The sequence below is a fragment of the Cenococcum geophilum genome, assembly GCF_001692895.1.
Source record: "Cenococcum geophilum 1.58 unplaced genomic scaffold K441scaffold_6, whole genome shotgun sequence".
Classification (NCBI taxonomy): Eukaryota; Fungi; Ascomycota; class Dothideomycetes; order Gloniales; family Gloniaceae; genus Cenococcum; species Cenococcum geophilum.
The window spans coordinates 2,817,779-2,836,542 of record NW_027137564.1 but is presented as its reverse complement, the minus strand read 5'-3'; the positions used below and the strand labels follow the sequence as shown (position 1 = coordinate 2,836,542).

Genomic DNA, 18,764 nt, shown 5'->3' with positions numbered 1-18,764 from the left:
CCCAGTCAATGATGCTCGTAGTAGTCAGCCGTTACCGCCTCTCTTCCCCTTCTTTTTGAAAAGGTAAAGCGAAAGAGCGAGGCCGGCCTAGGTATAAAACACGCTCATGGAGAGAAACTCCGACACTCCAACCCAAAAAGGTAAAGCAGACAAAAAAAAAGGGAATCCTGATAGATAGGAAACTGTTGAGAGAGAGGACGAAACGAAATAGGAACGGACAAGCAAACACACGTACACGTGCGCAGGAAGACGACGGGAAGCCGCTTTCTTAATCATTTACATGGTATCCCAAAACCGGCGCTGAAAACACCCGCAAAAAGCATATGATTTAACCGAACCGCTACAGCTACTGCTTCTGCCCTGCAACGCCAGGCCCGAAGTCGAAGCCCATCGGCCTCGCATGCACAGGGGCCGGACTCGCCAGCGGAGTCGCATACGCACCGGGGATCGGCACCGCCGCATACTGCTGCTCGCCAGGCGCGGCGGGGACGTGGTCGATGCGACGCTCGAAACCCGGGCTGAGCGGTGGCGGGGGCGGGGAGGTGGAAGTCGCGCGGACGGGGCTCTCGAAGCCGGCCTGGGCGACCTTGGGAGTCGCGCCCTGGATCTTGATGGGCGGCGGCTGCAGCGCGAACGGCTTGGGCTGTGCAAACCCGCGTGGGAACTGCACCGTGTCGGCCTCGCCCTGCTCCGCCGCGCTCTGCGGGTCCGTGTACATCGGGTGGCCTGGCGGTGGGCGCCAGCCTCCTGAGCGCGGCGACATGGGACCGAAGCCGGGCGTGTTGGGCGCGGATTGCGAGCGGAGTTGGGCGAGGTAGAGGTCGGAGCGGGCGCGGTCACGCACGGCCATGGACTTGCGTAGCTTGCGCTTCGACCAGAAGCGGTAGAAGACGATAGCGTAGATGATAATGCAGAGGGTCTCGATCACGACTTCAATGATGCAGCAGACGAGGGACCAGTTCTGGAAGGGGGGTGGTTGTTAGTTGGAGATTTGGGGAAAGTGGGGAGAGGAGCTTACTTGGAGACGGCACATGAGGGTGTAGGAGACGTCGTTCTCGAACAATTTGCGTCGCATGTTGTCTTTGCAGGACCAGCCCCACATGTCTTTTCCTTGGCCTTGGGCTTTGCTCTGGTTCAGGATGCCGGCGCCAATGGCCCACATGACGATGCTGAAGACGAAGAAGGCGACGGTGAAGACGGTGTAGTAGGCTGCCACCTTCTCCGCCCGGTGGTGGCCTCCTCTTGTGTATGCTATTAAGACAACGACAGACATGAATAGTGAGATGCAAGCAATGACAAGGAGAGTGGTTTGCGGCCATGTCTTCGTGCCGGCTGCCCATGGCGGGAGGTTGTTCCGTGTTGGTAGCGCTTTTGTTGCGTTGAAGATTGCGAAAACGGTTGCAANCATGGAGAGAACGATCAGACTGCAGGCGAAGTTGATGCTTCGAAGGAAGATCTTGGCTATCCGTACTCGCACTTTCACTTTCTGCTCGTTCGTTAGCCAGTGCTCAATGGTGAGCTGGGAATTGATTAAGCGGGGCTTACGAGGTCTTTTGCTTGCTCCTTCTCCGTCTCCTGCTCGGTCTTTTCTAGCATCTGCTCTTCCCGGAACGTGGGGCTGAGGATGCCCTCCCCTGTCCGCGGTGGAGCGCCAGGAGATTTCAGAGCGCTTTTGAGAGGTGACATTGGCGTTGGCGGAGGGAGGTATTTCCTGTCCGTCTCCTCCATCTCGACGGTTTGCTGGACGTAGCCGAAGCCGATATCCGAGGGTTGGGGTTGAGGCGCGTAGTGGTTCGTAGGGTAAGGCTTGTCGTCCTTGTCGTCGTCGATGGGCGAGTGGACCTTTGTTGCTTCAGCGAAGCGGGGAGTTCGCGGTGACTTGAAAGAGCCGGAGGATTCGGAAGAATTTCGCGATCTAGGTGCGAGTGTGAGTGTGGTGGTTTTGGTGTTGCTCGGTGCCATTCTAATAAACTATTGCGGTGGGGGGGTATAAGGGAGTCGATGAGGTGAGATTGTCATAAGACTGTGACGAGGAAGCTATGGAGAGGTGAAAATGGCTCTACGAAGCACAAGCAACTTGGTCCAGGCCAGCTTTTGCAAGTCACAGCAACGACGTGTGTTGGGAAGCAAAAAGTGAGAACGCACGAGTATTACAAAGATGGAGAGGCCTGCTGTCGAGAGGAAAGGAAGCAGGAAGTGGGATTGAGGAGATGGTAGCCTTTTGTCTGGGCTGGCGCTTCGCCAGAACGACGCCGCAGATTGGGTATGGGGGGGGAGCACGGATGAAGGTGGAGAGAGTCGGAATAAAAGGCTGGCGGGTACTTACCAACGTCGAAATGTATGGCGCCAATGAAGCCTGTTACGCCAGGGAACAACAGGCGCTGATAGGCCGTACGGGGGACGCGAGTATGTCGATGGCGCGGGCGACAGAGAAGCAGGCTGCTGGTGATCTTCCAGGAATAGACGCCCGGGAGAGAGGGAGCGAACGAAGCTGGGGGGCTGCAAAAAGCCTGCAGAGGGCTGCACGGTGGATTAGAAACAGCGCTGCTTCTAGGCCTAGAGGCTCAAGTCCCGCGTAACTTTGCGTCTTGTGGCCGTTGGTTCGGTAGTGCTGACGGCGAAACTGCAGTGTGCCCGTAAGCTTGCTGTCTGCCTTATCTATTGTCTCTTTCCTTCTCGCGGGCCTTCTTTGAGCTGGCAAGCGGGGGCGGTGTCGCGAGAGAGAGAGAGTGATGGCGACGCTTCAATTCCCAATCCTTGAAGAGGGGAAAGATTATTGAGAGTAGAATTGCTTTGGTCGTTCGGTTGGAGGTAGCGCCGGTCTTTCAGCAGTCTCCCAAAGCTTCCCATGNGCCGACTCGTTTCTGCGCGTGTCAGTGGACTGGAGGGCATGAGGCCCAATTAAGGCTGGAGTCTTCGCGCCCGCAAGAGTTCGAGGGCTCGGGTCACACTGCGTGGACAAGGCTATTTATCGCGTGTGGTTGGTGCTGGGTGGGCGGCAAGGCGCCCAGCTTTGTTTCGGCAGAGCGGCGGCCATCCAATTAATGCCCTCACATGCCCGCACAACCCCAGGCGTCCCTGCAGCAGCTCAAGGTCGGGCTGGCAATCCCGATGCAAGCCTGGACGAAGCGCCCGGAGGATCGCATGCCCCGGCCCAAGCCCTAGTTTAGCCTCCAGTTTAGCTCCAAGTGAACCAGCGAACCAGCGGCTCCAAACAGCCAGAGACTGCCCTCTGCGCTGGGAGGCATCGCCCCGCCCGTGGCCACCACTCACCACTCATCACCTTCCATTGTCATATTAACCTGCGCTTTTTCGGCCTTTATGTACGCTGCATTCCTTCGACCCGGAACAGCGACTGCGCACGGTACACGTATTGCGCATCTCACTGGAGGTGAGTTCAGATTTACGACCTGACAGCGACGACATTCGCTCTCGCGTTTTCTTTCTTCTCAGTCTGGGTGAGTGGAGATCGCTAATCAGGGTTCGCACTGGGCATCTTGCATCAACCTGGGGAAACTTGAAGGAGCGTGCCCAGCAGTTGAATATGGAGATGATAAAAATCGCCATAGCCGGAGCGTTGGCTAATTTGCTCGCATGGGAATTAAGGCGATGGGGGCCCTTTGCTACGCCTTGCCTATGTCTCCCATGTCTTCCCGTGTTCTTCATGTCGCGTGTCTCTTTTCCCCCAACAGCCAATTAGTGGTCGCGCCCAGCCGGATTAATCCCGCCTTCCCGCTTTGGTGCAAAACCGTTTGCTGCGAGTTCAACGCGGCCTCACCTAAGAATAGGTCATCTCTCACCCACCCTCCTCACCTCCACCATCCACGCCTCCCATGCTCACCAGACATCTCAAATCATTGCTAGTCACTTGTTGGCGATGCTACCCAGAAACCTCCAAAACCTCCAGCCATTTTGTCACGCACCCTCAAGAAGCCCAGGTTTGCATTGCTGTGCCGCCGGAGAGGCCCGTCCCTCCCGAACAGAAGGAAGCGATGCTTGCCACACACATGAAGGATTCATGCCGTGGTGGTCCCCAATGAATGTTTCGAAACATTTTTAGACGTATTTGGACGTCGCTTCCGTATTTCCTCCCCCCTTGTCTTTGTTTATATTGCTTCTCGGCCTTCTCGACACGATTCTGTACCTCCACACTCCTCAAGCATCGCCCGGAATATTCCCCGAATGATATATTAGCACTATCGTCATTTCAAACTAACACCTATCTGTCTACCTTCTCCGATATACTATTTGCAGAGCGTCAAATCTCTATCTCACCTCCCCTTGGTACTCTGACTGTAGTCATCCAGAATATCATGGTAAGGTCCGTAGAACCCACTGTCCCTAGCCCGCGTGACGTATTGGACCGCCTCGTATTCATCCTGGGCCGGTGAATTTCCATTCTTACCATTTGCGTTCCTATCATGGCTAAGAGGTGAAAGCGGCACTTCACCCTCATCCGAATCAAACTCCCACCATTCCTTCCCAGGTGGTTTGTGCTGTCCACACTCTCTGCCGGGAGAAACCCCGCTATCAGCAGCGCGCTGTCTCCCCTCAGATCCAATAAAGGGATTTTCCGGGTTTGAGTAATGTCTGGTGTTCCTTAACCCTTCCATCACTCCCAGCGGTTCTGGCTCGTTTGGGACACCTTGGCAATAGAAACTCGAACGTGTTCTCCCATATTGTTTCTTACTCATCGACTCACCTCGTTGTGTGAAGCTACTCGGGCCAGGTGATATAGGCGGCGTGTCGACACCTTGACAGGCAAAACTAAAGTCAGAGCTGCGTCTCCTCGAATTTGCATGAAAACGGTGCAAAAAGGACTTACCAATCTCAGACGGATGCATGAAGTCTGAAAAGACCGTCCCACGGTCCGGGTCGTAATCCTGCTTGTTTGCAAGGTTGAAGACGTTCGGGTTCTTCGACTGGGGAGGTTGCTTCATGGCTGGCGCTGGCACTGGTGCTTGAACTGACGACGCAAGTGCTGCAGCAGACCCTCCTGTTCTACCACTCCGAGCGGCAGAGCTGGTGTGTGAGGGCCTTGCAGTCATGGAAGACTGCAAATCTGAGATCTTTGGTTTTCTTTTGTTCTTCTGCTGTTCTATCATATCAATGTCCCAAGGCATTGATTTGTCTCTCTCTTTTTCTTTTTTCTTTGGTCCAGCACTAAACGGTCCATCACTTACCGGCTTCCAGATATGCAGAGCCTCAAGAAAGCTCACAGGGGCCTGCTCCTGCGGTGGACGACCACGAAATGGCGTCGGCGGCCACGCCGGCACTTGCTGTGGAACACTTCGAGTAACCCGCTCAACAGGACTACGATGCGGCCGAACTGGCGCTTGACGTCTTGCCTGGGATTTCCGTTCCCGTGAAAGCACTTCATCGATCGGCACCTCCGCCTGCATGCTCCTCGAGATCTTAAGCGGCACCACTATCCCACTCTCCGCCCTCACCTCCCTACCACGCTGGTAGTTCTCAAAGACGCGCAACGCAATATCGCCATGCTCGTGCGTCCTCAACTCAGACTCCGGCCGCGGCAGCGGCATCGTCGCCTCGGGCCACGCCACACCACTCTTCGGCTCCCTCCCCCTCCTCTCCTCTCTCCCTCTCTCCATATCCATCTCTCCCTCTCTGTCCAACCTCCCCCGCTCCCTCTTCTCCCTCCACCCCCCCACCAACCCCTCCACCAAGCCCCAAAACACCCGCCCCTCCCCCGGCGGCCCCGCCCTGTACGTCTCGCGAAACCGCAACCGCGACCCGCTCCTCCCACCACGCTCCTCACCCGCAGCAGCAGCAGCCGGCCGCGCATGGAACAGGTCTGGGTGCTCGCGCCTCCACGGCACGGCGGGCGTGATGGTGCGGATGTGGCTGAGCGGCTTGGGAGCCGGCTCCCGCCGACGCCGTTGCTGGTGCCGCTGGTGCCGCTGCCGCCGGTGCTGTCGGGTAGCTGTTGCTGTGCGCACGCCAGTGGTGCGCTTCCGCTCGCCAGGACTTCCGTTCCGGCCGTCTCTGCTGCTCCCGCTCCCGCTCCCGCTCCCGCCAGCCGTGCTCGCTACGCTCTCCATCTCTACCGGCACATCCGGCAGGACAGGGCGAGCCGGGAACGACGTCCGCGGTCTGCGTTCTGTGTCTCTTTCGCGCTGCCGCTGTGTCTGCTGCTCCGCTTGCTGCCGCCCGTGCGCCTGCTTGGCGGATGCGGCGCCGGGGCCGAAAACGGTGGGCTGCAGGATGTAGTCGGCGGCGTGGCTGGCTGGCGGCGGCGAGAGCGCGGGGATCGGCATGTAGGCCAGGCCGGTGTGGGCGAGGTAGGGTCGGCGGGGTTGCGTGGGGTGGTGGGTTGGTATGGGCTGCGAGGGGGAGATAGGGGGGAGATCGGTGTTGGTGTTATTTTTGTTGCGGTGGTGGTGGCGGGGGGCTGGGGTTGGGTAAGGAGAGGGAAAGGGTGAAAGTGGGGATATGGGCGATTGGGGGCGTTGGTATCGTTGCTGCTGCTGGCGGCGGGTGGTGAATGTCGATGTCGCCGCGCCGCGCGGAGAGGATCGTGCAGCGGTGGGCTGGTGCTGGCGCATCGTTTCACGCATCGCCAGTGGTTGTAGAGCTGGTGGCTCGTGTTTGTATGAGAGAGAGAGGTGCCGAATGTTCCTGGGTTTCCTAGGTAAAGGGCTGGAGTTGGGAGGTGGATCGTGGACTTAATGATTTATGAATACCACTAAATCTTCACATATACGTATGTACATGTAGCGCCTCAAGCCTCGTGTGTCTAAGCGTCGTCTAAACAACCCCCCGATACCGGACTTGGGGACCGTGAGGTAGGATTGAAGTGCGCGATGCGTGGAGCCGTGGAAAGCGAGTATAAAAATTGAAGTCAGTCACGGCGTCGTGTCTGGATCTAATTCCGAACCAGCTGTTGGTATCTCGTGTAGCCGGCGAGTGACTATGTTCGTGCGTCCGTAAGTGCGTATGTGTATGTGTGAATGGGTGTATGAATTTGCTACTCCCCGGGCCTGCACAGGGCCTACCGCGGTTTTAAGCTCCATTATATGCTTGCTGACCGTGTGGATGGGCAGGGACAAAGATACAAAGCGAATGCTGCAGCAGATGAAAAAGCGGACATGGGTGGTCTTTGTTTGCTGGGAGTAGTTGAGAAGAATGGCTTTGTGGGGAGCGGAAGGACAATGGATCAAGGGGCCTTTTATTGCTTTGTCTCTTTTCCAGAGAGATGGCGCTTGATGTATTAGAGAAAGGCGTCATGAATGGAGTGTAAGTCACGAGATTCTTTATAGTAGTATGAAGATGTTGGATAGATATTGGGATTGTATAGTATATAGAATGCGCGATCTTGTGTAAAGTCAAGAGATACCTGTATGTTTGAAGTAAAATTGAGGTGTGTAGAGTTGTGAATAGATGCTCTTAGACCACCCGGAATTGAAAAGATAGCATAGGAAAAAAGGACAGAACTCGATGGTTCGTGTATTAAAGTATACTAAAACTTAGAAAACATACTAGATATCCGTTAGCAAACCAGGTTATTAGATAACTAGCACAAAGAATATGAAAAGATACGAGGACGTACATTCTTTCCATAGTGTTCCGAACACCTTCGAACCCATGTTATCATAATATGAAGCGCCCGCCATAATTGCAGTAATCCCTACGACAACCGGCGCCTAGCCTACCGATGTCCTTGAAGCGAAGCTCGGAGACTGGTTGCCTATTCTGTTCCCTGTCTGAAGCGGAGAGGGCTGTCCACCACTCAAAGTCCATCCATTGCCAGGCGGTTGCACCTAGCCATTAGGGGACTTGTTAGGAAGGGGCCCGTTAGGAGGAGGTTCATTCGAAGGTCCATCGGAGATGCACCAGGAAATCCATTGGAGGCCCGTTCGGATTAAAGTCTGGAGGGCCGAATAGATTTCGTGGAGGACTGCCATTACCACCTTGTGCCGAAACACCCACGGTAGCGATGATTAATGTTGTAGCAAATTCTGCTCTCATTTTGGAAAATAAGTGATGAGCAATGCTACTGACGGTATACCATTTATTATACCCCTTTGATTGAGAGGACTGAATGAATGGCACAATGAAAGCGGAACGAAAGGGCAGCACGACCAAAAGAATGAAGCCTATAGTCGTATAATAACGAATGCACCTGCAGGCGAAAACGGCGGTCTAAAGGAGGAAACATTTTAATAACTTATGCCCAGAAGGTAGAGGCCGTGGTGACTTTGTGGTTCTTGGCTGGAACGCCGCGGAGGTCCAATCATTCCATTTAGCCAAAACAAATATACACATACACAATGGAAAGAATGAAAAGAAGATTACGTGTTCTACAATATCCACGAAGTCGGTATATAACGAGGGCCTGTAACAATATGGTATCAAGCTTGCAACATTACGAGCCAATAGTAAACGCAAACGTCCTAGGGTATCTTATAAGAATCTCAGGTGCCGTACCACGCTTCCCTTCTCTGACGGAGCGACCGAATAAAAATTTCTGATAGGATGATGCCACACGCTTTTTCCGAGTCGTTGATGATGTGTATAAGCACCCGGAATCCGAAGAGGTCAGGATAGGGTTCGCTTTTGGTGATGGGTGGGGATACTTTCAGTAAGTATCTCACCCTCAAGGTTTCTTGAGCAGGTTTTTGTAAGATGATCATGTTAGTCGCTCGTTAGGCAATATACTAGGCCTTTTGAAAGTTAGGAACATTGTCGACTTTCTAAATATCTAAAGAAAATCATTGAGAAACAATAGGTAACAACAAATTATAAGAGTAAGGCAGGTTGGAATCCTGGGACTGGTCTCAGAATACTGCCTAATAATGAATATAGTGTTAACTCATTGATTAGCATTCTTCTCCATATTTCGAAGTGGATGTTCGTCTTGGCAGTGCTCGAGTCACGAAGTCACGCTAACCACACCAAAATCTTCCATGCAAGCCACCTTCTACGAAAGAGGTTTAACGCTTTAAAAGTTGACAAAGCTTTTCTTCTACCGCTAACGTTACATTCGTGCAGTCTTGAGATATGCCGTTATTCTTCAAGCAGAGCGTGTGTCAAGGACGCGCAGAGATACATCAGCATCCAACCCACATCCACTTTCTCGGCCCTTAGATGTTGATAGCAGTCCTGAACCTGGCACCGGCATAGACAGCCGCCTCGCCGAGTTCCTCCTCGATACGGAGGATTTGGTTGAGCTTGGCCAAACGCTCAGATCTGGCCGGGGCGCCGGTTTTCTATTTGGGTCAGTATCGGTACCACTGGTGGATCTAGGAGTCACTTACAATTTGACCCGCACGAAGACCAACAACGATGTCAGCGATGGTAACATCTTCAGTTTCGCCAGATCGGTGAGAAACCATGACACCCCAGCCAGCACCAAAAGCGTCCTTAGCGGCCTGGATAGCCTCGCTGATGGTACCGATCTGGTTGACCTTGAGGAGAAGTGCGTTGCAGGACTTAAGCTCAATGGCCTTCTTAATGAAAGCAGGGTTGGTAACAGTCAAGTCATCACTATGACACCATGTCAGCCACGGTAAGACTCCAATATTACCGTAACTTACCCGACAATCTGGAAGTCCGATGTCTTGAAGAAGTAGCTCCATGCCTCCCAGTCATCCTCGGCGAAGGGATCTTCGATGCTGACAATTGGGTACTTGCTAGCCAATGACTTGTAGATGTCGGCAAGTTGCTCGTAGGTAATCCACTTGCTCTTGTCGCTGTCTGGGTTCTTGAAGTCCAGGTCATACTTCTTCTCCTCTGTCTTGTAGAATTCGCTAGATGCGACATCCATAGCAATGTTCATCTTACCGGTGTAGCCAGCCTGCTCGATGGCGTCTGCGATGAGCTCGAGGGCCTCTTCTGCGGTCTGAATATCCGGGGCAACACCACCCTCGTCACCAACATTTCCGGCGGACTGACCGTACTTCTTCTTGGCGAGAGTCTTCAGCTTTTGGTAAACTTCAGAACCTTGGCGCATGGCCTCGGAAAAAGATGGTGCTGCTCTAGAAAATATTAGGACCCCAAATTATGCGCAATATATATCAGCAGCACCTACGAAGGCACAATCATGAACTCCTGGAAAGCAAGACGACCGCCGGCGTGGGAACCACCGTTAAGGACGTTCATGAATGGGACAGGGAGGACATAGGGCTTCTTTGTGCCCGCGAGGTCGGAGATGTGGGCGTAAAGAGGAACTCCCTAGTCACAGTAAGTAGATTCTCTATCTCTTTGAATATTGCGTACCTTTTCGGCAGCGGCAGCCTTCGCGACAGCCATGCTGACACCGAGGATAGCATTAGCACCAAGTGTAGTCTTGTTTGGAGTTCCATCGAGAGTGTTCAAGAACTCGTCGACCTTTGACTGGTCCTTAACATCGACGTTCTCCTTAATGAGCGCGGGAGCAATGATGTCGTTAACGTTGCTAACGGCCTTGGTTACACCTGGATTGGGGCCATGCATCAGTACCGTTCACGCCCGAGTCCTAGTTGTCTAGGCTCATACCTTTGCCGCCCCACTTGGACTTGTCTCCATCGCGGAGCTCACAAGCCTCATGTGAACCTGTGGACCGATTAGCTGGTTGTTCCCGATACCTTCATCGTCAAATTTGCGAACCAGTGGAAGCTCCAGAAGGGACAATTGCACGGTGTAGGCCAGTCCCGGTGACAATGTCAACCTCGACGGTCGGGTTGCCGCGAGAGTCATAGACTGAACGGGCGTGGATCTTGGAGATGGTCATTGTGCCTGTGAGTAGGAGGATGTTTAGTGGAGTTCAGAGCTCAAGCAGCAGCAATTGAGAAGTATTGGGTGACTGGAAGGGATGGATGGGATTTATAGAAGGCTAGGGTGATGTCAGGTGTGAGCTCGGGGTTTGATTCTAAGATAAGCCCTCATTTCGGCCAAGCCGCTACGTTGGCGTAGTACGCATCACGGCCGCGGACATAGAACAATAAGGAAATAAATGACTTACGAGAAGATTTGCTGTCAAATTTTCAGAAAGGGATGAGGTGAGGAGAAAAAGAAATTTTCTCGTGTTGGCTGGTGATGGAGCAATGCGAGCTTAAAACAAATGTTGAGGGGGGTGATGGTGGGGCAATTGGCCGTAAATCGCTGAGGCGCTACGGGCTGGGTTTCACCATCTAATCTAATCTCATCGCGACAGCTCTCATAAGCGAAGAGTTCCTTCTTGGCACCGGCCAAGGGCCCATCATGGACCTTAGTACGTGAAGCTCACGCCTGCACGCCATCTTTACTTTCATTCCACGCCGCAATCCCAGATCGCCATAGCACAACTGCTGCATTTCCATTTTCTCCCCCGCGCCTTTTTGATATTCTAAACCTGAGTTTTCGTGGATTCATCTCCAGACTACGGAGACCGACACTTTCCTCGCAACACCCTATAGCCTGTTCATCCTTCCACAATGAGCGGTAGTGACCCGGAGCGTGATCACGCACTCGATGATTACAAGGAGAAGTTGTTGGAGTCGAGAGAATGGGAGGCAAAGCTGAAGGCGCTGCGGTTAGAAATCAAAGGCCTCCAGCACGATTTCGATGTTTCCGAGGACAACATCAAAGCACTTCAAAGTGTAGGGCAAATAATAGGGGAGGTACTGAAGCAGCTGGATGAGGAGCGATGTAAGCATTTCCACGTCCCGTTTTCAGAGAGTCTACATCCGCGGCGCTTATAGGAATCAGCAGCTAACACTTTCCCAAGTCATCGTCAAGGCTTCATCAGGACCTCGATATGTCGTCGGCTGCCGATCAAAGGTCGACAAAGCGAAATTGAAGCAAGGAACTCGGGTGGCTCTGGACATGACAACCCTTACGATAATGCGGATGCTGCCTCGCGAAGTTGACCCTCTAGTATATAACATGTCTTTGGAAGATCCCGGGCAAGTCAGCTTCGGCGGCATCGGTGGCCTGAACGAGCAAATAAGAGAGCTGAGAGAGGTTATCGAACTGCCGCTGAAAAATCCAGAGCTCTTCCTGCGGGTGGGCATCAAACCACCTAAAGGCGTGCTTCTCTACGGACCGCCGGGAACTGGCAAAACGCTGCTTGCGCGTGCTGTGGCAAGTAGCTTGGAAACAAATTTCTTGAAAGGTATGACTGTGTCTCTTGTGCTACACCCTTCTGTTAGATGGATCTAACCATATCCTAGTGGTGTCTTCCGCTATTGTTGACAAGTACATTGGAGAGTCAGCTCGTCTCATTCGGGAAATGTTTGGATACGCCAAAGAACATGAACCCTGCATCATTTTCATGGATGAAATCGACGCAATCGGTGGACGAAGATTTTCGGAAGGTACATCAGCAGACAGAGAAATTCAGCGAACACTCATGGAACTACTCAACCAGCTGGACGGTTTCGACTATCTAGGGCAGACTAAAATCATCATGGCAACGAATCGACCGGATACTCTGGATCCTGCGCTTCTTAGAGCAGGTCGTTTAGATCGAAAGATTGAGATTCCGCTTCCCAACGAGGTCGGGCGGCTGGAGATCATGAAGATTCATGCGAGCGGCGTGCAGACTGAAGGAGAAATCGATTTCGAGAGCATAGTCAAGATGAGTGATCAGTTTAATGGTGCCGACTTGCGGAACGTTGTCACAGAAGCGTACGTTACCAGATTAGTCCGTTCTTGTTACAATAGCTAACTGGAGTCTACAGTGGTCTATTCGCCATCAAGGATTACAGGGATGCAATCAACCAGGACGATTTCAACAAAGCCGTGCGTAAGATGGCGGAGTCGAAGAAGTTGGAGGGTAAGCTGGAGTACCAGAAGTTGTAAGATGCGCAAGATCTATTCAATTCATGACCGGCGTACTTTTGGAATATGGCCGCTCTCTTAGCATCATCATAGAAACGACTCTATTCTGTAATATAGTGGCTTGGTAGCAGAATCATCATATCTGCTTACGCAGACTATATTCCACACATTTAGGTACTAGACCCTGTAATTGTGCAAAGTGAACAGAATCCTTTTCCAAAATCATCCAACGCAGTTCCAGCTCCCCAAAATGATTGACTTCCCCCGAGACCTTTTGGAATCCGGCACTCTCGAACAGCCGGATACTTCTTGAATTCTCGCCGTCGATCTTTACGCGCAAGAACTTGAGATACCCTTGTCCCGACATGCCTCGATGATTGCTACAATATTCGGCAACAATATCATCAATCGATGAGATAATGTACCAAAGAAACGCCAGCAAAACGCTTTTTCCGTATCCGATTCCCTGCAAATCCCTCCTCGCAATCATGATTTCCACCTCTCCAATAATGCTGCCGGATCTCCTCTCTCCAGTAGAATCCTCTTCTTCCTCGTCATCATCGCACAGAAAGAGATTCACATCGCCAAGCATTCTCTCTGGCGAATCATACTCTTGAGAGATTTTATGCTCCGATTCGTAGAGAACAGGAGGCGTAGTGCATGCGATGAATGTTAATTTGTCGGCGTCTTGGCGCCAGCTGCGCTGCATCTCGTATTCCTGCTCCAGCGTGAGCGGCTCTGATGCCGTGGCTTTTTGAAGTTCCTGGGTGTATATTAGCTTTCATGATATCAGATTAAATGAATAGGTGTCTGTAGACCTCATCTTGCATCCAGTCATTATATGTTGAGACGTGATGTTCTGAGTATGGGACAAGGAGCACTGTGGGTGTGAGAATAGCTAGTATAGAATATCAGCCTGCAATTCTTTCATCCCTTGAAAAATAAGGGTATACACCTATGTGCTCATTGAGTATCATATTTATTTGATATTTAGAGAACCGTTACGGAATTAGGCTTAACCAAGGCTAGAAAATTTTAAGGGCAAACCTTAAGTGTTAGACACTCTACATAAAATCTGAAGGCAGTCAATTATATTAGAATATCATGGAATAGAAAGCGTTATGGTGAAAATGATTTGGAGCGTTTCGCAAATCTTTTTCCTTGAAGAACCTCAAGGTCCGTCCAAATTAGGTGTAGCTTCTGTTGGCCGCGGAGGTAGCTTTACAGCTGGGGTAATATCGACCTGTGACGACGGCTGTTAGACATCAGTATCAGCCTAATTTTGGTCTGTTACACCACCCTCCAGGGACCCCTGTAAGGGGTCAATTCTCTTATGTATATTAGGGCTCTTAGAGCCACCTTGAATAAAACAGATCGCTCCTTCAATTCTGTGTCTCTATACAATCAGCTAGCTATATGTCATTCGTGATACCTACCTGGCTGACAGCTTCAAGCAACATAACCGACATCGACATTCTTAGTATCACGGACTTCTGTCGACCGTTGAGGTCACTCTCAGGTACCACCTTATGACTCACCACCTTGTTCTCGTATGTCTTACTACTGTCTCGGTCAACGACTCGGTCAACGACACGGTCTACGACTCGGTCTACGATACGGTCAGCGAAGTAGTCTACTACCTATTTTCCTTATGTATTTATAGAGGCTCTAGAGCCACATTCAATAGACAGAGTTCTTCTCAGTGACTTGTCCGTCCGACAACTTCCTCTCGACACCACGAAGATTGCTTCTTAGCCTTAAAGATCAATAGAATCCGACAGGGTCCTGGTGACTGGCGGTACTGGATTCCTAGGTTCAGCAATAGTCAAGGCTTGACTGAGCAGAAGCAATATGCTGTTACTGTGCTAGATATAAAACCGCCCTCATCAGACATGCCATCGTTTCCCCCAGTCAGATATTTCCAAGCCGATGTTCTAGACTTGGAAAGCGTTCAAAAGGTCTTCAAGGAAACAAAACCGTCTATCGTTGTTCATACTGTGGGCGTTAGCCCAGCAGGAAACGCCCGATACAGCCAGAACGGCAAAGCTGCTCTTTTTGAGATAAGTGTTGATGGCACAAAGAATGTTCTTGATACTGCTAGGCAGACTGGAGTCCAGGCATTCGTCTATACATCGTCATGTACTGTCGTAACGGATGATATTGACCATGACTATCCGAATTACGACGAGACAACACAAACAGGCAATGCCACTCTGATATATTGAAGCCTCCATCATCAATTGGATACTACATACATGCCATGTTTAAGCTCTGGAGGAGGTAAGGCTATTATTGACTAATGCCATCAACTTGAGAAAGGAGTAGGGGTGCATGGATCCACGACCGAATCCTATAGCAGCTAACGTGCGACGTCATCTATGCCGGGGCGAGTCCCTCGTTCTGTATATATTCGATAGCGATTGTCCGAAGGTCATCGAGCGAGAGGTTAAAGGGATCGTTTGGATTTCTACCAGCGGGTATTGCGACCCCGAATAGTTGCCCTCGGGTAATGGTAATGACTTGAGCTGCGGCGTTGTTCGGTGCTGGGAGAATGGTCTAATTCCGTCAGCCACTAGCTTTTATGTTTAGATGTTGAATAATTACCTCAGATTGTAGCAGTCTCCCATTCCCGGCTGGATCCAGATCATAAACTTCAACAAATGCCTTCACCCGGCCACCTGTTATTTCAGCCCACTTAAAAAGTAAAACTACTTGAACAAAGCCTGATCCACCCTTAAGCCATAAATTCATATCCTGATGAAGTTTCGGAACAGACTCTGACCATCCAGCCTCAACTACAACGGTTGGAATAACTTGATTTTGCGGAACAATGGCCTGATCCGGTTGCTTAGATGAATCAATATAGGGTGGTCCCAAGTTTTTAATAGCTATCCTAAGTCAGTGGAGATAAAACTTAATAGAAGATAATAACATTTACTAGTTCCAGAAAGTATCCGTAGGAAGTCAGTTTCGGCGGCAGTAGTAAACCCAGAACGCTCCATTTTCCTTGTTTGCGTAATCAGCCATGGCTGATGGCAATCATGGATGAAAGTTGGCATAATGTTGATGTGTAGAGTCTGGGTGTATGAATTATAGCCGACCCTAATATCATTGGGGAATATTAGTAGGTCTTTGAGAGTTACAGTGGAAGCCTTTGAGAACTACAGTGGAAGTTTACCTATGCCCTACCGCCTCCACTCTTTTGTCTTCATCTAGAGATTCCGCAACTGAGGATCCGGTTTTTGAGTCAACGCCTTCATAGGTCAAGAGCTGATGCTTCGTGGCTGCTGAGATGGCGCGACTAATTTGGTTGAAAAGTTTCTGGGCCGAGAGCTTTTGGTTATTCTCGGTGTTCTCGCGATTACTCTGCCTTGTTATGCGGGTCTGCTTTGTTGTGCGGGCCTGCTTCACCTCATTAGATACGGATAAGGAGGAGTCAGACATGCTGGTGGTATTCAGACACGATCACTACAAATTCTGGGAGCTTGGGGGAGACTGGCCAGAACAAGGTGGACATGAACCAGGCAAGTCTTGTCGTGTTTGTTGAAAAGAAGATCGTCAATACCAAAAGTGATTTATTAGGTATCTACAGCACGTGATTTTAACGAGAGGCAACATGGTACAGTCACCTCCAGGAAATGATTGGTCGGTGCGCATTTCCCCATTAGTGTTTCTCTAAATCCGGAACCCTACATGCATTGTTAACACAAATTGCACAGGCTTCAGACAACCTGCCAACAGCGTTGAACTACAGGCACCTTGTTCCATATCTGCCTAGCTGCTACTTATAGTTGAAGCTGAATTTACTTGAGCTTTTGTTGCGCTCCCCGCGTTGGCGGCTCACCCAGGCAAGTTACACATTACGTTTCCCTACCATCGAATTCTTCGAAAGCCTCATCAATTAATCTGACGTGGCTTGGGTTGTCATGGCAGGTCACTTGACGCATCGCTTGGGATATCGAAGATTTTAAAACTGATCGAGCATCGTGCAGATATATTGAAGCCTCCATCCTCAATTGAATTCGCACGTAATTTCTTAATGTCTGAATCTATCCACATCGCGTCATCCTCATATCGACGTCGGCGTAGCCGCCTTGCTTCAGGCAAACGAAATTCACACGGACCGAAACCGACTATGGGCTCCAAGCATTCGAAAACTGTTGGAAATGCTAGATCTGCTCCCCAAGGCAAGGATAGGCTTGGAAAATTACCAACGGAGCTACGGCTCATGATCTTTGAAGAACTTCTTGTCATCCGGCCTGGTCCTTTATTCAGAGGGGCAGGCGAGTTTGGGAAGTTTAGGAAGGAAGAGTATTCGAAGGAATCAGAAGTCATCATTCCCGCCGGAATTCTGCAGACATGCAGGAAATACCATGACGAAGCTGGGCAAATTATGTATGGGAAGAACTTCTTCATCTTTTGCACCGGGCACGACGGCTCGTCTGGATACTTCAACCGATTCCCGATCAGCCGTACATATATGCCATAGGTCAGAGAGATAGGGGTGTTCTTTCGAGTGACGGACCCACAAGCCGAAGCATCTTCTAAAGTTGCACACTTCATTACATCCATTAGTTAGAGGGCTATGGACCTCCATCAGCTTGTAGTATGTGCGGCTTCTGATCGATACTACGAGCACACGTGTCCTTTCGATATACTGTGGCCTGATCATCCTGTCGTGCGAGCATTGCTGGCAACAATCTCACGCAAAACCGTCCAAAACCTGAAGATACGGGTACACGATGATGCTGCCTTTTCACCAGGATCAGCTCGCGCTCTTCAGGACATATTTGAACGAAATGAGCCTACTAAAGGCCAAACTTTGACTTTCACAAGATCATGCACCTACCCCGAGGGTTGTCCTATCCATGCTAAAGAGGGCTGTCAAATTTGTGGCAGACCTCGCCAGGGAACCAATGAGGAGCCTATTGAAGATGTTCTTCCAAGCCCTGAATGGTGCGAGGCTAGCTTCGGGCGAATGGCCGAGCTGGAGTATGAGTTCTTGGGGCCTGGAATCATAGGCGATGTCGATCAGTATGAGGAGGATGAAGACGAGGGCGAGGAGAGGAGCAATTTCGACCTGTGCTTTTCTGCCTTCAACTCCGGCTTCTGTTACGACCGAGAAGGAAACGTCCACTACAGCTGGCCAATAGAAATGTTCCCGATTTATCGAGGAGAGATGGTTGCGCCTAAGGTGTGGCTGATGAAGCAGACGAAGATTACGGACCATTTCCTCGTGATTCCCTATGACGAATATCTACTTACTCTGTCGAAGCCCTCCAAAGATGTTTCTCAGCCTCTCACGATGTCTGGCAACGAGGAGAAATGGGCTGCACCGGGCTTGGCAGCCGCAAGAATTGGTCTTTTGCCTTTTCATAACAAGAACACACTGGGGGCATTTGCTGGACGGAAGATGTCTCGACGCAAGACCTCTCGCATTTGAAGAGGCACAACCCAATCCGATCTGGAAGTGAAAGAGAACCAGCATTGGCTAGGGATCTTGCCCCAGATTGAGACCGATTTCGAAATTTGTATGGGAGAGGGCTCTATTTGGCCCTCGAGGTAGACACCCTAAGCCTTTTTAGGTATTAAGCTTCTCTTTTTCCTGCTTATTTACCCTACACGTGACACTTGATATAACAATACCATTAGAGGGGTTTCGATGGAACGATATTTAGTGTAAGCAAGTCGAAACGAGCGATCGACACTCACTAGCAGTATTTAGTTAGTCGTTTAAAATATCGAACCTAGTTCTTGGCAAATATCCATGTTGCATAACATCGAAATCTTTGAACGTTTACACCTTTTGATTGAGGCCTCCAAACAGCCTCATATTTTCCACATTTTGCCCTCACCCCTATGTCTTTTGATCCTATACGTGATGTCGAATCTACCATTGATATAGTAAAGCAGCTGCGTCGCGCGCACAGCGCCGCCTCGGCCGCGTCAAGCCAACCTTCGTTACTACCCGATTTTATCCACAAAACCGTCAATAAGGCTAT

The 18,764-nt window shown here is 50.9% G+C and overlaps 7 protein-coding genes across 7 annotated transcripts; 2 read left to right on the top strand and 5 right to left on the bottom strand.

The window, feature by feature from the left end:
- Positions 1-346: 346 nt before the first annotated feature.
- Positions 347-1,962, bottom strand: K441DRAFT_674310 (uncharacterized protein; the record flags this gene model as incomplete). Its single annotated transcript, XM_067650740.1, has 3 exons — positions 347-961; positions 1,019-1,486; positions 1,546-1,962. The coding sequence occupies 3 exons, from the start codon at positions 1,960-1,962 to the stop codon at positions 347-349; spliced, it is 1,500 nt and encodes a 499-aa protein (XP_067508270.1).
- Positions 1,963-3,822: 1,860 nt separating this feature from the next.
- K441DRAFT_654070 (uncharacterized protein) lies at positions 3,823-5,681 on the bottom strand. The gene has a single exon (XM_067647642.1). It carries the CDS (start codon positions 5,616-5,618, stop codon positions 4,272-4,274), a length of 1,347 nt encoding a protein of 448 aa, XP_067508269.1. The 5' UTR covers positions 5,619-5,681; the 3' UTR covers positions 3,823-4,271.
- A 2,977-nt stretch (positions 5,682-8,658) lies between these two features.
- On the bottom strand, positions 8,659-11,003 carry K441DRAFT_654069 (enolase). The gene is made up of 8 exons (XM_067647641.1): positions 10,964-11,003; positions 10,609-10,737; positions 10,498-10,554; positions 10,240-10,436; positions 10,052-10,194; positions 9,558-9,998; positions 9,279-9,507; positions 8,659-9,230 (listed from the first exon to the last, which is right to left on the bottom strand). The coding sequence occupies exons 2-8, from the start codon at positions 10,730-10,732 to the stop codon at positions 9,105-9,107; spliced, it is 1,317 nt and encodes a 438-aa protein (XP_067508268.1). The 5' UTR covers positions 10,733-10,737; positions 10,964-11,003; the 3' UTR covers positions 8,659-9,104.
- Positions 11,004-11,132: 129 nt separating this feature from the next.
- Positions 11,133-12,942, top strand: K441DRAFT_654068 (26S proteasome subunit P45). The gene is made up of 4 exons (XM_067647640.1): positions 11,133-11,628; positions 11,708-12,094; positions 12,153-12,609; positions 12,663-12,942. The coding sequence occupies exons 1-4, from the start codon at positions 11,415-11,417 to the stop codon at positions 12,781-12,783; spliced, it is 1,179 nt and encodes a 392-aa protein (XP_067508267.1). The 5' UTR covers positions 11,133-11,414; the 3' UTR covers positions 12,784-12,942.
- On the bottom strand, positions 12,899-13,661 carry K441DRAFT_541977 (uncharacterized protein; the record flags this gene model as incomplete). Its single annotated transcript, XM_067642674.1, has 2 exons — positions 12,899-13,525; positions 13,581-13,661. Coding segments are annotated over 2 exons (708 nt in total), but the record flags the coding sequence as incomplete, so codon positions are not given.
- A 1,401-nt stretch (positions 13,662-15,062) lies between these two features.
- K441DRAFT_292855 (uncharacterized protein) lies at positions 15,063-16,297 on the bottom strand. The gene is made up of 4 exons (XM_067640990.1): positions 15,941-16,297; positions 15,701-15,864; positions 15,367-15,650; positions 15,063-15,318 (listed from the first exon to the last, which is right to left on the bottom strand). The coding sequence occupies exons 1-4, from the start codon at positions 16,204-16,206 to the stop codon at positions 15,139-15,141; spliced, it is 894 nt and encodes a 297-aa protein (XP_067508265.1). The 5' UTR covers positions 16,207-16,297; the 3' UTR covers positions 15,063-15,138.
- Positions 16,298-17,246: 949 nt separating this feature from the next.
- On the top strand, positions 17,247-17,811 carry K441DRAFT_654066 (uncharacterized protein). The gene is made up of 2 exons (XM_067647639.1): positions 17,247-17,514; positions 17,612-17,811. The coding sequence occupies exons 1-2, from the start codon at positions 17,348-17,350 to the stop codon at positions 17,781-17,783; spliced, it is 339 nt and encodes a 112-aa protein (XP_067508264.1). The 5' UTR covers positions 17,247-17,347; the 3' UTR covers positions 17,784-17,811.
- The last annotated feature ends 953 nt before the right edge of the window (positions 17,812-18,764 follow it).

Bases quoted from the DNA above. Each gene is read 5' to 3' on its own strand.
- K441DRAFT_654070 (XM_067647642.1), bottom strand. From the start codon at position 5,618: ATGGATATGGAGAGAGGGAGAGAGGAGAGGAGGGGGAGGGAGCCGAAG.
- K441DRAFT_654069 (XM_067647641.1), bottom strand. From the start codon at position 10,732: ATGACCATCTCCAAGATCCACGCCCGTTCAGTCTATGACTCTCGCGGC. The intron at 10,555-10,608 runs GTTCGCAAATTT...ATCGGTCCACAG, and splicing joins CCCTTCTGGAGCTTCCACTG to GTTCACATGAGGCTTGTGAG. The intron at 9,231-9,278 runs GTAAGTGACTCC...TGACCCAAATAG, and splicing joins GTCTTCGTGCGGGTCAAATT to AAAACCGGCGCCCCGGCCAG.
- K441DRAFT_654068 (XM_067647640.1), top strand. From the start codon at position 11,415: ATGAGCGGTAGTGACCCGGAGCGTGATCACGCACTCGATGATTACAAG. The intron at 11,629-11,707 runs GTAAGCATTTCC...CACTTTCCCAAG, and splicing joins GCAGCTGGATGAGGAGCGAT to TCATCGTCAAGGCTTCATCA. The intron at 12,610-12,662 runs GTACGTTACCAG...TGGAGTCTACAG, and splicing joins CGGAACGTTGTCACAGAAGC to TGGTCTATTCGCCATCAAGG.
- K441DRAFT_292855 (XM_067640990.1), bottom strand. From the start codon at position 16,206: ATGTCTGACTCCTCCTTATCCGTATCTAATGAGGTGAAGCAGGCCCGC. The intron at 15,865-15,940 runs GTAAACTTCCAC...CAATGATATTAG, and splicing joins GTGGAGGCGGTAGGGCATAG to GGTCGGCTATAATTCATACA. The intron at 15,319-15,366 runs GTAATTATTCAA...TGACGGAATTAG, and splicing joins GGAGACTGCTACAATCTGAG to ACCATTCTCCCAGCACCGAA.
- K441DRAFT_654066 (XM_067647639.1), top strand. From the start codon at position 17,348: ATGGACCTCCATCAGCTTGTAGTATGTGCGGCTTCTGATCGATACTAC. The intron at 17,515-17,611 runs CTTTTCACCAGG...TCATGCACCTAC, and splicing joins CGGGTACACGATGATGCTGC to CCCGAGGGTTGTCCTATCCA.